General features: G+C 39.6%; 1 protein-coding gene across 2 annotated transcripts; it reads left to right on the plus strand.

The window, feature by feature from the left end:
- The first annotated feature begins 55 nt into the window (after positions 1 to 55).
- On the plus strand, positions 56 to 16128 carry hace1 (HECT domain and ankyrin repeat containing E3 ubiquitin protein ligase 1). 2 transcript variants are annotated; one of them, XM_037273933.1, is made up of 25 exons: positions 56 to 369; positions 933 to 987; positions 1168 to 1257; positions 1562 to 1666; positions 2258 to 2333; positions 2444 to 2575; positions 2745 to 2827; positions 2971 to 3067; positions 3142 to 3243; positions 3315 to 3421; positions 4309 to 4459; positions 5130 to 5192; positions 7284 to 7585; positions 9017 to 9085; positions 9256 to 9343; positions 10273 to 10384; positions 10741 to 10838; positions 10990 to 11077; positions 11172 to 11321; positions 11608 to 11804; positions 12325 to 12456; positions 14153 to 14251; positions 14558 to 14628; positions 14721 to 14834; positions 15128 to 16128. In XM_037273933.1, the coding sequence occupies exons 1-25, from the start codon at positions 279 to 281 to the stop codon at positions 15228 to 15230; spliced, it is 2775 nt and encodes a 924-aa protein (XP_037129828.1). In that variant the 5' UTR covers positions 56 to 278; the 3' UTR covers positions 15231 to 16128. The 2 variants fall into 2 exon arrangements, with proteins under 2 accessions (XP_037129828.1, XP_037129829.1); XM_037273934.1 differs by lacking the exon at positions 5130 to 5192.
- Positions 16129 to 17486: the final 1358 nt, after the last annotated feature.

The raw sequence follows: 17486 nt of genomic DNA on the forward strand, positions 1-17486 counted from the left end.
AAACAATAAAAGACTACATTACCCAGGGAACACTACGATGTCAAACGTCATCATAACAGGAAGTATGGAAGTGTGCAATAAACGTTGGCGTGAAGGAGGGCAACACTGAAGGGAAAGAATGAGTTTACAGTAACGCAGTGTACTGTATCAGGAAAAAAGCCGACGCCCGCAGCGCCCATGGGTGTCGCCCGGGGACAACGTATTCGAATTTGCATCAAATAGATTTTTCTGGGAACACGGTGGTTCCCCCCCAATTTCTCTCAGCGGATTGTCCACCTATGATGGAACGGGCGATGGAGCAGCTTAACGTACAGCTCAACCGACTAACCCGCTCCCTCCGCCGGGCCAGGACTGTGGAACTCCCCGAAGGTAACACACATGCTTTGACGCTTGGCGGAGGTAGCACTGGCCGTCTGCTGCTTACTCTGTACATGAATGCCAGATGTATGATCTGTAATCTAGTTGTTGGTTTTACACTGTCAGTGGCAACAAATAAACACCAAAACAAAACTAGAAGCAGATTTTTGGGGGATACAACTGTTGTACCTAATGAACTGTCTGTCTAGTGTGAGTGAGTATGAGAGTCTATATATAAAATGCGTGAGATGGTTTTTTTTTTTTTTTTTTAGATTGACGTGTTTCCGCCTAAAACCTTTTCCTCATGTTTTGTCATTTCTGGAATATTTTTTGTAAACAACTCTCTAGATTTTGATCTCTGTGATCTCTTCTGCTGTGATGCCATAGCCAGACATCATCCCTTACCCGAAATGTTCTTTTTTTTTAACCACAAACCTTCCGAGACTTAATCACCATTGCAACTCCTGATTGGGGTCCATTTGGTTCACATGCAGTTAGTCAACAATCAGTTCACACAATTGTGTTTTTAAAATATTGCTTCCTCCAGCTGTCTTCACCTTTCTTTATTCTTGCAGATAATGAAACTGCAGTGTACACACTAATGCCAATGGTTATGGCTGACCAACACAGGTGAGAATTCTAAACACATATCAAATTCTCATACAGTTCGTTATTGCATTGCCGCATTGAATATGTTTGCCCATTTTAGCGCTATTGTTTTAAATTTTGCCATCTTTGGTCACACTGAAGTCGAGAACATGAGTTGTTACCTCAAAAGACAAACCACTTGTCCCCTCCTGCCTCCCAAAGATCAGTGTCAGAGTTGCTACTGAACTCCAAGTTTGACGTAAACTATGCCTTTGGACGTGTGAAGAGAAGTCTGCTTCACATTGCTGCCAAGTAAGATTTTCTTTCTTCTGTCAAATTGCATTGTTCTTCTGCGCAGTACATACTAGGCTCAATATGGCTTGACTTGGTACGATCGATTTGCAACTAGTGGTTTATAGAGATGAATGTGTATTATTACAAAAGAGCGGCATGTTAAAGGAAGTTTGATTGTGCAAGGTAAAGGAATGTGAAAAAGTGAGAAAAGGAACAAGGCGGTCTATTACATTTGTTTTCTTTTTTTAAGGACTTAGTTTAGTGCTTTTTGTATCGTCATGTTTCAATCGTCCACTGATCCATATATTTTGTCTGGGCATAGCTGTGGATCCGTGGAGTGTCTTGTTCTGCTGCTGAAGCGAGGTGCCAACCCAAACTACCAGGACATCTCAGGCTGTACCCCACTGCATCTTGCTGCAAGGAATGGGTAAGACTCTGTCTTTGGTGTTTGAGTCCTGTGAATTTCTGATTGTGAATTGCTCATGAGCAATCGTTATGGTTAAGTCCAAAATTATTCTAAATGTGTTTAATTACACTTCTGTTTAATGAACAGGTAGTCCTATGTCCTAAATTATTCATACTCCAAATAATGTTCAGAAATTGTACTCTACATTAGACTTAAAATTGTATCTTTTATAATTGCGTGTACAAACAAACAAACAAACAAACAAACAAACAAACAAACAACACACTATACAGTACAACACCTCCATCAGAGAAAAGGAAAAGCCAACAGGTGGAGTATTGTAAATATGGTGCAGCAAAGAGAAAAGAGGTGAATCTCAATATGAGAACAAAAAATTCTGTCTAGCGTCAATACGAAACTCTTAATTTGCTTACACAGAAGATGTGAAGTTTGAATTAACAGTGAATTCAAATAAATAATTACTGTATTGATCCAGATGAATTACTTGGTGAAGGCAAATCAGTTTGTGATTGAAGCGTTTATAAACGAAGTAGTTATTCTATTAAAAATATAGAGACTTGTCGGAATCTGATCTCCCACTGTTTCTTTCAGCCAGAAGAAATGTATGGGCAAACTACTGGAATATAACGCTGATGTCAACATCTGCAACAATGAGGGACTGACTGCTGTGAGTGGTCAATACCGTTTCGCAATGAACTGAAGTTTTATTTCAAGTCCTCACCAATTGTCTGAGCTCTCTCAATGACTGTCTGTTGTCGTCCACCACTTTGCTTTTAGATCCACTGGTTGGCCGTGAACGGTCGCACTGAGCTCCTTTACGATCTTGTCCAGCATGTGTCCAACGTGGACGTTGAAGATGCCATGGGGCAAACTGCCTTGCATGTGGCCTGTCAGAATGGACACAAAACTGTAAGCTACTTTCAAGTTTGAAATGTTTCTTGCAGCCACCCAATATATTTTTACCCAACTCACATAGCACTATTTAGAATTCTACCATTTGTAGCTAATATCTGTGGTCATTGTTAATAAGACTTCTCCAAAATTTCCCATGTCTGATTGATGTGTCATGTCTGGTCAGACCGTGTTGTGCCTCCTGGACAGTGGGGCTAACATCAACCGACCAAATGTCTCAGGGGCCACACCGCTTTACTTTGCCTGCAGGTTTGCCAACCGTAAATTCATTTTAATCTTGTTAAAACGCACTGCTGGAAATAATAGCCTTGTTTAAAATGCTTTAGTGACAAAAAAAGAAAGATTTCACTTTTGTTAAGTACACTAACCTTAATATTCAAACAACTTTGCAGCCATGGCCAAAGAGACACAGCACAGATCCTGCTTTCTCGTGGAGCCAAATACCTTGCTGACAAGAATGGGGTCACTCCTCTCGATCTCTGCGTGCAGGTCAGCATTCGTACCTACTGTAGTGCCCCATTTTCTCTGCTACTGTTTGTGCATTTTATTTTACATTTTTTAAGGGAGGATATGGCGAGACCTGCGAAATCCTCATTCAGCATCATAGCAGACTCTTCCAGATACTCATTCAGATGACACAGAATGATGACATAAAAGAGAACATGGTTTGAAAAATTTGGGGGAGGGGGATTTTTGATTCATCATCATGCCTGAATAAATGTGTGTATGTGTGTAGCTCAGGCAGGTTTTGGAGCATGTTTCTCAGCAGAGTGACAGTAATTATCAGAGAATCTTGACAAGTCTGGCTGAAGTTGCCACCACTAATGGACATAAGCTGCTGAGGTACGATTTTTAAACTCACGAAAATCAATAGCTGTGTTCGTATCAAACCGAATATATTCTGATTCTCCTAGAAACGCATCCTTCCGCTCAAACATTAAATAGGCTTTTGCTGTTGTAGTTGTGGTCTGACCATTGATAACATTTAAATATTCTCCTTAAGTTGGTGATTAGTTACACACAGTAAAGCCCAGCTCTTATGATTTGTGCCATTAACTGTAGGAAAGCTACTGTGTACATACAGTATGGTCAACTACTGGCCTGTATTAAATTTCTGTTAGTTGCAGAGGAGTCATTTAAACAAAATGCCTATCACCAAATAGACACCTTCTTATTTCACCCTGAGTATTTAAAAAAGAAATGTATAAATATATATATTTTTTTAGCCAACTTCTCACCTAGTGGTACAATTTAACGCGATTCACGTGCGCACTGATTTTTATGTACTCCATCATTCTGCTGCATGCGGGTTGGCACTATGCCAATATCTGCATGAGTTCTGTAAGTTGCATAACATCATAGCAGCAGTACAGCACGAGACTCACCAGTGATTTATCCTTTTTCACTGTAGTCATGTAGTTGAAGTCGATAATGGGAATAGTTTCTTGCTGTGTGAACCATGTGAGGCTCACTTGAATTTGCATAAACATGTAGGTAACAGTAATGGAGAATGAAAAGACACTTGCATCGAAATGTAAAGTAAGGTAGAGTCCTTTCTCATAGTAACCTGGAGAGCCGCATGTCTTGCACCATCCCTAGCTTTGTTCAAATAAACGATTGGTGCTGTTTACAAATGAGTCAATTAATTAATACGGCCACTATTTGACCGATTACGGTATACGGCAAATTATCATTAGCGTCATAAACATTGTACTTGTTTCCCTCCGCAGCTTATCCAGCAGCTACGATGCCCAGATGAAGAGTCTATTGAGGATTGTTCGCATTTTCTGCCACGTATTCCGCCTTGGTCCTTCGTCACCCAACAATGGCAATGATATGGGCTACAATGGCAACAAGACTCCCCGTAGCCAGGTCTTTAAGGTTGGTACCTTGTACTGGTGTGGTGGTACGGTGTACATTCATCTGTCAAGTTTTGGCCAATTCATACCAGCTGTCATAGACATGTGCTTCAAGGCCAGCATGCGTGTGCAAGTGTATGAGCGTGTCATTATAAATGTGACCTATAGATGGTAGTAAAGCACTTTCATTTGTTAACACTGCATTGCTAGATTGTAATGAACGTTCATACTGAGGCTGGGGAAAGATGACAAGTTGCAGACCTCCAAGAACATTTGAGAAATCTGATTTTGGTGTAACATGACCAAATGCGAGTCTAAAAGAATGTGCATGCTTTGCGGTTTTTTTGTCTAAGAGTATACTGTTCCTTATGTTGCAAGGTTGAAAATAACATTCTGTACTTATTAATGATCCACTAATTCTTCTTAAAAAAAGTAACTCATTTAAGAAAATTAAATAGGTTGGAGAAAATGCTTGATTTTAATTTCCAATCCAGATTGGTTTTATGAAGTCGTTACTACTATTCACATTCATATACTCAACGTTTGATTCATTTCTTTGCTAGAGACCATTGGACATTGAAAAGCGATTATGTTCACGATTCCATTGCCAACAATCCCTGTAATTTTACCAGTTTTCTGATCTACGTCATCATATGGTATGTCATCTGGTTGCATTTTACTGCTGGTTGCAGATGCGTATGAGACAAGGGGATGCTGTTCCAAAAGACACTTGGACAGCTTCTGCTGTATTAGATGTGAGCCATGGACATTTCATTTATTTTTATTTAATTCATCTGTGAATATGAATATATTGACATTGTTTGGAATTGTTCATTTCATACAATCAACGAACTGGGCTTTTTGGTTTCCCCTCCTTTCTCTTGAATCTATAATTATTGTATTAATTTCAAATACAACAATTTGAAAATACAACTTGGATTAGGCAATACGGGCAACATTGTAGCTCTTTTAAAAATCAATCGGCGTCATTTAAAAATGTAATTGCAAGCCGTCAATCAAGACATCACAGATCATCACAGATCTCTACTACCCCAAATGACCTATTGCCTAACCCAAGAGTTTGTCTTCCTTGTTTTATATGATTGCTACTACTCTATCTGACTAAGGATTCTATTAGCGTTCAAAGAACCTCTGAAAAATAGATGCGAAATACAATCATTGTCGTTCAAGGGTCTCGGACAGCTTATAAATAACCATTTGTTGGTGTTTCCCCTTTGTTTTAATGCAATACACGTCTTATGGCAAAGCAACGACATTTCGAAAATATTTTTGTTTAATGAAAAATTCTTTTACTAGGGCACCCTCAGATTTATTGAGGGGAAAAAAAGCACAAATTGCTTCTTTTTGTCATCTATGTTCACCAATATTTGCATTAGCTGATCAGTGATTGTAAAACCTTTGGTCACTGGTATTTGCAAGTCAAAAGAGTACGAATCGTATTAAGACAAAATGAGCCTTAATCCCACTATTAAAAAAATTAATGGCATTGAAAGGGGGTTACCTTAATAATGTGTTAAACTAACGGTGTACACACACACACACACACTCACAAACCACTTTTGCAGCGTTCCCAATTGAGCAGTGTTGTTCAAGCTATGTTTAACGACTTGTCAGACCCATTAGCGTCTATTTTTTACGAAAGCATCTAGCAGTGAATCACAGGTCCTTGGCCCAAATACACTGCGGTGCAGACAAGAAACACATTTGGTCATGTATGTTTTTGATCTATGACAGAGCTTTGCTTTGGCTTTCTGGTACCAGCACTGGTATCATCTCAGTGTGAATGTGCTAAGAGACACACTGCTCCCCCTGTTGTGCACAGTAACGCAAACCTAAACGTTTATTTTTAGACACGCATACATTCACAGACATACACTGTAGTTAAAAGAAATCTATATTTTGGAAGTATACTCTGATAGTACTCTTACATGCACATAATATAATTACATATTTTCTTCACTCTTGAAATATATTGAATGAATTTAGACATGTTCAAATTTCAGACAAGTGGTGTAATTTAAGATGAAAGAGCTAGGTGGCAAATCAAATTGAAGCAGCTAGCAAATTAGTGGCTGCGGCAGTCTTGCTTCCTTATTTGTCACTGCAAAATGCTTGCATTTGAGGGATTAAAAGTCTATCTAAAAGTAAATCTATGGATTTTGTGCCAACTCGTTGACATTTTGAGTCATTCTTTCCTCAATTCTAATCATCTAATCTAATCCGCTCTTATTTGGGGATTAAACTTTCCGATAATATCGAGAACATCATCAGTAATTGCTGTAAGACTTTTGAAGCATTGCTAAAACACATTGCTATTTTGTCTTTATTTCAATATACCTGAAATAAGAATTAATATGATATTATATATGCATTAAAAAAATAGATCCCAATTCTAGTAAAACAATGGTGTTTGGTTGTTCAGTCACACCGCTCCCTTATTAAGTTAAATTGAACGACCAAAGCAGCCATTGCATTAATTTGAAGGGTGATTACAAATAACCCCCACCCCCCTCCCTCGGCTGTATATTTGCAAAAATATTTAAAAATTTTGTGGGGTGGTGCTGCATTACAGGAAATCTTCAGGTCATTGTAAATATTGAGAATGTTTCAACAGTGGCCTTTAATAGAGAAAGATTTCCCTTTGAATTGCCCTTAATAATTTTGCAGATAACATGAAAAATTTACTTCAGGCTAAAATTCAACTGTGATACCTGAAGATACCCTGAAGGCTAAATCAGTTCCTCTTTTATATCTCTATTAAACTTTCCCTGTGCTTTATTTTATGTTGATCTCATTCACCTCTTGCGTTTTATTTGTGTTTACAGCCCTTGGAGCTGCTTTGGCACTCTCTGGACGAGTGGCTCGTATTGATCTCCACTGAACTAGACAGAAACAGGAACCCCTCGTGCACCTCTTCCAACAGCGAGATAGCCTCCCTGCTTCTCAAACAGCGGGAAGTCGATCATTCAAGCACCACACCAAAGCACCCCGCCTCCCTGGACCCTCAGATTGTCATGGAAACAGAAGTGTATGCTGATGGGGAAGACGTTATCTCCATGACAGCCAATCGGCTCAGTGCTGTGATCCAGGCCTTCTACATGTGCTGCTCTTGCCAGATGCCACAAGGGTTTGTCTACTGCAATGACTATCAATCTATAGAGAAGGCAAGACGCATGGCTTTTACTGTAGGGTACTTTTAGTGGTACAAAAGTACACATTGGAAATGCTCCAGTCTTATTTAGGTGACATAGTTGAACAACTCCCGAAAACATGAATACCACATTTAATTATACCTGGTATTAAAAAAATTAGACTGATGTAAAAAGCCAAAACAGGAAATCAAATATGTCAATTTACAAAAAAGTTCATATACCAAAAGAAAAAGCAGAACTGAACTGCAGTTCTGGATTTGCTAAAGATTAGCTCGTGTAAAAATGGCCACATACATAATCCGTCATGAAAGCAGATGGGTGAGCTTGGTCTGTGCATTTGAGGAGTATATGCAAAAAGATTCATTTAATTTTAACATGTGATGTGATTATCAACTTGCATATAAATTGCAATGGCTGGTTGTGTTTTCTATCATAGCAGTGATAATATGGGGAGACTACATATTGTACATGCACAGACTATATACTACAAATAAAATAGATTGTTTTTAACATGAAATAAATAGCATGACCAAACGCTGTTTTGGATCATTTTAAAGACCACATTGCAGATGTACATTTGTTGTAAATGATCCTATGGTGCAACAATGAATCTCTTAATGTAGAGTCTTCAGATTCATGTAGAATGCAGTTGTTGTTGCTAATGAAGAGTACTGTTTCAGTTCTATTCACTGTAAGGAGCTAATCATTACTACATATTCACTGTTGTGCCACAGGGGATGGTTATTTAAAGACTGGACACTTTTCAAGTTAGAAAGAATTAGCAGAGTGTTGTGCTCTTTAAAATGGGGATGTTGAACAGTAGGCCTTTTATGGCTCTCTTAGGAGAGTGTAAAAACTCGTAGTTGATGTGCAGTTTAAAGTTTGTATTCCGTAAACGATCAATACTACTCTTTTTACTGCAATTAGTATCGCCACACTAATACCGTACATTAGGGTACAATCAGAATACTCTCACTATTTGCTACTTCTTGCTATTTCTTTCCTCCTCTTTCTCTCGGAGTTGCCTCGTCTACCCTCTTGTTTGCACTAACATTTATCTCCACACATTATAACATTAAACGTTCACCCAGTCTGTAATTATGCTCCATTAGATCATTAAGTATACTTAATTAACAGTCGATGGAATTCCAGTATTGATCCGCCCGCCAGCCAGAATAAAACGCGTGTCTTCCTGCTTTTGTTGTTTTTGTTTTTTTCACCCCGCTCTTGATTAGGAGTCTGGTCTAGTTTTGTCTGCAATGGCAATTCATCATTTTTATTGTAGACATTTGGCTGTTTCAGATGAGTAATCTATATTTAATTGGAAAGCAGAGGCTGCCACAGAATTGTTGCTGCTGTCCTTTTTGCTCCCCTTTCTCACTCATCACTTCTCTTTCCTCACCCAGAATGACATCCCCTCACTTCATTGAGTTTGTCTGCAAGCACGATGAGGTGCTGAAGTGCTTTGTAAACAGGTGAGTCAGTGTAGAACTAAGCCATACATCAAACTCCTCATTGTGCCAAGAGCCTGGCTATTGATTGAAAAAAAATCAATCAATTTACTTTAAATGATGTCATTTCACCCCACAGTTCACATCCTAATATCTTGTTTCTGTCTTTACTGATGTGTGCTTCCACCTCATAGGAATCCAAAGATAATCTTTAACCACTTTCACTTCCTGCTGGAATGTCCAGAGCTGATGTCGCGTTTTATGCATATCATTAAGGGCCAGGTAAGAAAGAGATTTAAAATAAAAATCAATGTGGCAATCCCTATTATAGCTGAAACAGCTTCCATTCTGATAAGATTTTCTTCAGGACTCATTTCTACAGAACTTACAGTAGCAGTCTGCTCAACCATCTGCTCTTTTCCATGAGCAAGGCTCTCTCCCATGCAAACGTCTTCCTCTCCTTGCACCCACCCTCTTAACTTTCTCATCCAATCACCAGTCTCAAGCTTTGTAGAAAATAGACGCTGATAAATGCAATTCAGAGAATTGCACAAATAATTATTTAAAAAAACAAAGTCGCTCGATAGCACTAATATTTACGTATAATGTTTTGGTGTATCTAATAATATTTCTTTATTTATACTATATATTCTATACTATACTATCTTTGTCTTTTAGAGGGTTTACCTTACAGGTTTTCTGTCTTCACTTCTAAATAATTTTGTACTGATACAAACCCCTACCCTACCCTACCCAAAGTTCTTTTTACGTGGCTTCTTAAATTATTATTATTTTAATTCACTTACTCACTTATTCATTTTTGATCTGCAGTACTGAGTACTTGTTACGTGAAGATTATGGCTCACCTGGGAGCAAGCCCTTGTTTTAATTACAGATTTTTACATGGTAAATTTGATTTACCTGCTTCCTCTCTCGATACGCCTCACAGCCCAAAAGGAAAAGCAACTTTCTCTTCCAGGCTCACCCTTCACTCTAACTCTCCCACTTAGAGAACAAAGGCATACATTATGCAAATAACGCTCAGCTTCAACTCTGTCTTACAGAGGAGTATTTCAACAATGAACTCCTTCCAGGCTGTTAGTTGAAACTGAAAATCCAGAGTCTTAGATCTGAAACTGATTTGAAATGTTCGTTATTTTAATGGGGGGGAAGTGCTTTGTGATATATTTTATTTGTGCTTTCCACTGCAGCCCTTCAAGGATCGCTGTGAGTGGTTTTACGAGCACCTTCTGGCCGGACAGCCAGACTCAGACATGGTTCATCGACCAGTTAATGAGAGTGACATCCTGCTCATCCATCGAGGTGCAAAAAAAGAAATGGATGTAACATCCCAACAAAATAAAATGTGTTGCTCTTGGACTCATTCACAATATTGAGTAAATATATTAACAGTTTTAAGATAAGGGTTTTGAAGGCTTTGCCCTCATAAAACATAATAATAGACGTACGGTATTGATTTTATAGCTCGGTGTAGAACTGCACTGCAGCACAATGAGCTTTGTTTTTTTAAACAAAACTCCCTTAAGAAGGGCAAAATATAAGAAAGAGACTCATGAAGGTGAATGTTCTTGTCAGGGTTATTTCTTGAATTTCTTGATCTGTGTATTTCTTCTGTTCTCTCATTTAATGTAAACTTCCTTTTGGAATCCTGAAATCAGACTCAATATTTCGGAGCAGCTGCGAGATGGTTTCAAAGTCTACGAATGAGAAACTGAAGCAAGGGATTGCTGTTCGCTTTCATGGCGAGGAAGGGATGGTGGGTATTTGAATGATGACGTGTTTTTTTTTTGCTTGGTTTGTTTGAGCAAGAAAACTTTTATTGACCCTCTTGGTGCTCAGTTTATAAATCAACACTGATGCCACATGGTGCGTGATCTGTCTGCCTGTCCGTCTTGTCTGTCTTACAGGGTCAGGGTGTTGTCCGGGAATGGTTTGACGTTCTGTCCAATGAGATCATCAATCCAGACTACGCTCTTTTTACTCAGTCAGCTGATGGTACATATTAGTGTTTTTTTAAACATTTACTATGATAAGCACACCATTTCGAGGTAGAATGAAGGTGTATAGTGATGCACTTGCTTTGTTCCAGGGACCACATTCCAGCCCAACAGCAACTCCTCGGTAAACCCAGACCACCTGAACTACTTCCAATTTGCAGGCCAGATCTTGGGTTTGGCTCTGTATCACAGGCAGCTGGTTAATATCTATTTCACCCGCTCCTTCTACAAACACATCCTGGGTAAAAGCAATTTTTACAATATGAATATAAAAAAAAAAAATCTATGTAGTCCATCATATTTTTAAGATTGCAGAAATTACATCCCACACTACTGCAGCAGTTGATACACCTACGACTACAACCTACAGGACAAAGTAATTCCAGCCAGTTCATCTTATGCGAATAAAATGCTAATGATGCTACACCACTTTTTGCAAGGGTTCCAGTCATACAAATGTCTAGATTTACTTAAATGACCGCATATGTGACTTATCGTTAGGGGCATGTATGTATTTGACTGTTTCAGGAATCCCAGTGAATTACCAGGATGTGTCATCCATTGATCCGGAGTATGCGAAGAACCTGCAGTGGATTTTAGACAATGACATTAGCGATCTGGGTCTGGAACTCACCTTTTCTGTGGAAACGGATGTGTTCGGTGCCATGGAGGAAGTTCCGCTCAAACCAGGAGGCACAAGCATTATTGTGACTCAGGACAATAAGGTACAGCTGTTAACCACATACGCAAGCTAGTCTAACCCATCAGCATACTAAAAGCAAAAGTTTCTTCTTATCACTTTTTTTTTTAAATTAAAGATTTGAGTAGGGAAAGCGGAATTTACATAATGTATGCATAGAATGAGCATAATTGTAATTGTAAGATGTATGTAAGTTATGATTGTTTACCGTATGTGAGTTACAAAATATTTTGCATTATTTTTAAAGTAAAATCAGGCAACCAATGTGAACCTTAGAGGTGATAATCAAAAAGACACAAAAGATAATGTGCATGTGTGTGTAGTTGGGCTGACAGTTGGGTACATGGGCAGTACCACTTTCTTTCTGTTGAGGGCACTGTACTATCAAGTGTGAGCTGTGTGATGTGCAGAGTAACAATGAGCCTTGTGTCTTTCACATGTCTATCTACATTTCCCAAAGACTTTAATGTTTTGCGTGTGTGTGTGTGTGTCTGTGTGTGTCCATGTATCTGTTTTGTGTGTGTGTGTATGTGCATGCATGCCAGGCTGAGTATGTCCAGCTGGTGACTGAGCTGAGAATGACAAGGGCCATCCAGCCTCAGATAAATGCCTTCTTGCAAGGATTCCACACTTTCATCCTAGCCTCGCTCATTCAGCTTTTTGATGAATACGAATTGGTAAGTGCTTGTCCTTGCCTCTTTTTTCTCATTGTTTTCCTCCGTTACAGTTGGTATTCTCCTTGTTCCCCTTGTCCCACTTGCATCTGATCTGATGCAGGGATTGATTAGCCATGCCTAGCTTGGGGGTGGAAACAGGAGGCTGGGGTCACCTTGAAGCCCCTCCTTCTTATTTAGCTCTATCAGATGTTTGTGTGTCGGCAGATTTAATGTTCCCACTCGCAGATGGATCAATTGTATTATTCCACCCTGCGTTTGTTAGACACACCTCGGTCACGCTGTCATTTCTCCTCTTCAAAGTATTGACTGTGAAACCTGTTTTATGTTTCACACCACAAAATCATTCCGGGCTACCTGCAGCACTATGCAACGGATGACAATCTGAAACGAAATGCAAGGTCACATTCTGCCTTTCTTCAATTCCAATTAGCAAGAAATTCAATCCGTTGTTGTTGATCCATACACTAATACTTTGTGTCATAAGGTCACAACCATGAACACACAGAGATGGTGTCTTGTTTTTAATTTAATATGAACAACAGTTCTCCAACAATTGTTAATATGTGGTTGTATTGTGGCCGCTTCCCTTCATTACATTGGCTCTGTTGGAATTCAGTGAGACACACTTGTACTGTGTTTGGCACAAGTAATATTTCACACATTGTCGGATTTCAAGCATACACACGCACGTCCCTTCAGTATTGAGTACATTGAGAACCAGCTGAGGAAGCATTTGTGGTGTGGTCCGTTCCCCTCAGAATGCTGGGCAGTGGTGAGGTCCTCAGTGAAGTGGTTTTTGCTGTGTGATGTCTCTGATAATGGCAAATCTCTTGAAGCACTTTGTGACTATCAGTGTGACGATAGTCTCTTGGGACTCTTTGGCAACTAGAATAATGACCTACATCTTCATGTATCCAGAGATGACTGCCTGAGCGCAGGAGATATTTAATATGTCTGTTAATTCCTCTGCCAGCTTTGGAGCGCTGTCCCTCAAAGCTGTCCTTGGATGCAGCTTGTCAGGACCAACAGCCTTATGTGGATTAAGCCTGTCAAAGAACCGCCACACATCAGCCTGAGTAATTCTAAGGGGCATCTCATCGAGTGTAGCATTGATTTTGGTCCTGTCGGTGGTGTTGTGAACATGAAAACAGGTGAATAAGTTGTTCAGTCCTCCAAAGCGTGCTGGGTCTTCTGCACATACTGCACCTCTGGTAGTGAACTTTATGATACATTTTGTAGATTGTTGATGGTGAAATGACCTTGGATTCTCCAAACATACGACCTTAAGCATGAAATCAGTCTGGGTTTCGAATAGATTTGACCTCTGCATTCAGCCAGGGTTTCTACTCGGGGTCACTCTTCGCACCACTTCACAAGTATTTGCAACCTTTGCGATGAAGCTCAACATCAAGCTTGAGTTATCAGGTGCAGAGGGCAATTACGTTTTCCTTTCAACATCCCGTTGCTAGTGTGCTGCCACTGTTAGACCGAAAGACATAGCTGTAACTTTTTGTTGTCTGTGTGAACAGCGGAGTCGCATCATTCATAATGATTCACGTTGCTCTCATATGATTGCTGAATCGCTCCGTAAATATGCAGACGGATGTGACATATTATTGGCAATGATACGTTCTGTAAAACAAGCCACACTGTGTAAAATAAATGTTCCCTCACTGCATGTTGCGCTTGTGTGCAGGAGCTCCTCCTGTCAGGGATGCCAGAGATTGATGTGCAGGATTGGTACAGAAACACTGAGTACACCAGTGGCTACGACCCACAGGAGCCAGTCATCCAGGTGGGCTCTTTATCTACCAATGCGGCTTGGGCTAATTCCTCAGAAAAGAAAATATATATATTAGTAGTAGTAGTAGTAGTGGTAACAGTTGTAGTCGTAGCATTTTATTTTTTTAATAGAACAAAGAGGACAACATTGAATACATATATGTAAAATGTTTCATTTTAGCTCAAGCTTTTGAAGAGTACAGTATGGGCAATGAAGTGTGGAGGATGTTTTAATGGAAAAACTTGATTTTTTTTTTTCCTTTAGTTTCCTATTTTCTGTTAATGCCCAGCTAACTTTATTATCTACTGTGGTATTCAGTGGTTTTGGGAAGTGGTGCAGGGTCTCACCCAGGAGGAACGAGTTCTGATGCTTCAGTTTGTCACTGGAAGGTTTGTCGTCACCATTGACCCTTCTCTGTGAAGAAAATAAATTTAGATTCTTTTAGTAGTCTCCTTGACCCACTTTCACCTTTCACTATTAGTTCCAGGGTTCCTCATGGTGGCTTTGCCTATTTGATGGGAGGCAGCGGTTTACAGAAGTTCACTATTGCTGCCGTGCCATACACCTCCAACCTTCTGCCTACCTCCAGTACTTGGTAACCATGCCTGTAATGTTTGGACTATGTAGTCAAAACACACCTCATTTAAAGCTAATTACCCCCCGAAAATGTGGAAAAGAAATAATATATTTTGCACTAATTATAAGTCATAATTTTTGGTGGAAACATTTTTGAAATGAATAATCTTGTCTAATTTTCGAATTGTTTGAAGGTCTTTGATCTAAAGATATACGTATGTCACCAGCAGTCCTCCAGCTGCATATAAAGGTGCTTTGTCCTGAGTTTCATCATTCTGACCATGTTTTGTTGATATTTCTCCCAATTTCCAGTATCAACATGCTGAAGCTGCCAGAATACCCCAGCCAGGAAATTCTGAGAGACCGCCTCCTGGTAGCGTTGCATTGTGGGAGCTACGGGTATACCATGGCATAAAACATCCTATCGCTTGTGCTGCTTGGAGGGTATACAGAGTGATGCACCCTCCCTCCAAACATTGTCTTCACTTGCTGTTTTTGCTGGACAAAAAAAGGGAAATCCATATTTGTTGGGAAACAAAAGTTGGAATAGCACTTCAGATTGAAAAGAGGTGAGCTGAGCTCCTCCAAAAACTCTCCATCCTCATTCCTTACCTATCTGCCTGTCAACCCTTTTGGGTCATGCCTGGTGTCTGTTTTTTTTTTCTTTACACATTTGACAGTGATCCAAATGATCCATGATGGTGATATATGATATTGCATATGTACATATTGAGAATACATAAAAATGGAGTTTCGATATGTCAGAGTCACTTTTTTTTTTTTTTTTAAACCTAGATGGAATATTTTACTATATGAAGATTAAGCAGTTGAAAAGGAGTTGAAATTTACAGTGATAATCAGTGGCAGTCCGAATGTTTTGCATGTTGTGGTATTCTCTATATTGTGGCTTCGCAAGCAAGTAAAGTTAACATTCCCATGCTGTTAACAGCATCATTATTATTATTAGCAGCAAGGTTTTAGTTTCACTACTGTCAATTAAAATATTATATATTGTCACGTAAATACTATATTGTGCCAACAGTTGCTAGCAATCATTGCATTAAGTCACCTTTTTTTATTTCCCTGAATGCTGCTGAATTATGGACCATTTGCACGGCAACACATAAGGCGGTGGAAAGGTCAGGTGCCGTTACGGTTTCCGCTGACAATATGTTTTTTTTTTTTTAAATGAGTGATAACCTGGAGTTGTGTAATAAATGTACTAGTCAATAATTGGGGGCTGGTACTTTTCAAGTTTGACATTACATAAAAAAATCTTGTGACAATTTTGGCAAAATAACAGAATATAGTCAGCGGCTGTCTGCATGCTCTCCCTCTCCGCTCCTTGTAAAGAAAATGCTAATTTACCATGTTTGGGTTAAACCCCGCCTACTGCCCGTTGACGGCTGGGATAGGCTCCAGCACTCCCGCGACCCCCGTGGGGACTAAGCGGTTCAGAAAATGGATGGATGGATGGGTTAAACCTGTCATGTCATCCACCTGTAGTTATCACTATGCACACAGGAAGTCCGACAAGTTGTTTTGCAGTTTAGTCACGTGATGTCTCCCCATAAAGCCCGTTAACTGCTTGCCAAGATAATGATGCATTCACAGTAAAAACATTCGCATGCCAGCAATTCTAGAAACATTAAAAAGTCATCAGCACTTTTTACTTTTTCTATCAAAGCAACCAATAAAAACATAAGAGAAACTAAGCCCTTTCAAATGAATTTGCTTTAGTCCACCTTCAAACCAAATGCACTCACTTTATTAGTTTCATTAGCACTACTGCTATTAATTTTGTTCTTATCTTGCCAAAAGCTGCTGAAGAAAGGAAGAATGATTGTAGTAAGGAGGGAAATGGGTCTGAACACAAGAGGTTGTTGCAGTTTGCCTAAAGCTGCACTAACTCGACGCACTCAGTGCTGTGGTGCGAGGAGAAGTTGTTTTTTTTCAATCCCAAGTTTTTACCTCAGCCACAGACAGGCCAGCAGGAACATTAATCAGATGCCTCTGGAACAATCTGTATGGGCTCCACCAGACTTTGCCACTTGCTTGACCCGGTACAATATGTATCCCAGAGTTCTCACAAACTAACCATATTCTCACCTCTTGACAGCGTGTTACGAATACAAGTGTGATATCTCGTCAAATGTACATCACAAAAGTTACAAAAAAAAAAAAGCTGTAAAACATCATCCATCTGGATTTTCTCAAACAAGCTTTAATGAGGATGTTGTTTCCCCCACCTTAGTTCATCTTTCGCTGCACTTTCAAAACAAGTCGTATTGAAGTGTAAAAAGTTTTGTGAAGAATATTTCGTAGATGATTGCTGTAGACAGAACGATTTATGTAAAATAAAAGCAATAATAACATAGCCAGACCTCTGAAAGCCACATGGGAAGAAGGAAATTTGGCTTTGCATGGCATGGAAATGCCTGATATGATGCTGGAAGAAGGTTGCTGTGAGATCGTTAGGGCATGTCAGCAGCCTACAGGCCTGTAAAGGCACCCTCAGGGCCATCTCCAAAGATTGAAGTGTGCTAAGAGCGTGGGGGTGAGCGTAGCAGCCCTGTTTGCTCCGCGAGGGGCAACATCACAGCCAATGTCAAACAGAGCTGGTGAGACTTCAAACCCAGAAACATGATTATCGCTTTGAACTTCCGACCCT

This window comes from Syngnathus acus, chromosome 16, assembly GCF_901709675.1.
Source record: "Syngnathus acus chromosome 16, fSynAcu1.2, whole genome shotgun sequence".
NCBI lineage: Eukaryota > Metazoa > Chordata > Actinopteri > Syngnathiformes > Syngnathidae > Syngnathus > Syngnathus acus.

Coding starts and splice junctions, on each gene's coding strand:
- hace1 (XM_037273933.1), top strand. CDS start 279: ATGATGGAACGGGCGATGGAGCAGCTTAACGTACAGCTCAACCGACTA. Junction 1,667..2,257: donor CATCTTGCTGCAAGGAATGG/GTAAGACTCTGT, acceptor TGTTTCTTTCAG/CCAGAAGAAATGTATGGGCA. Junction 3,244..3,314: donor ATGACATAAAAGAGAACATG/GTTTGAAAAATT, acceptor GTATGTGTGTAG/CTCAGGCAGGTTTTGGAGCA.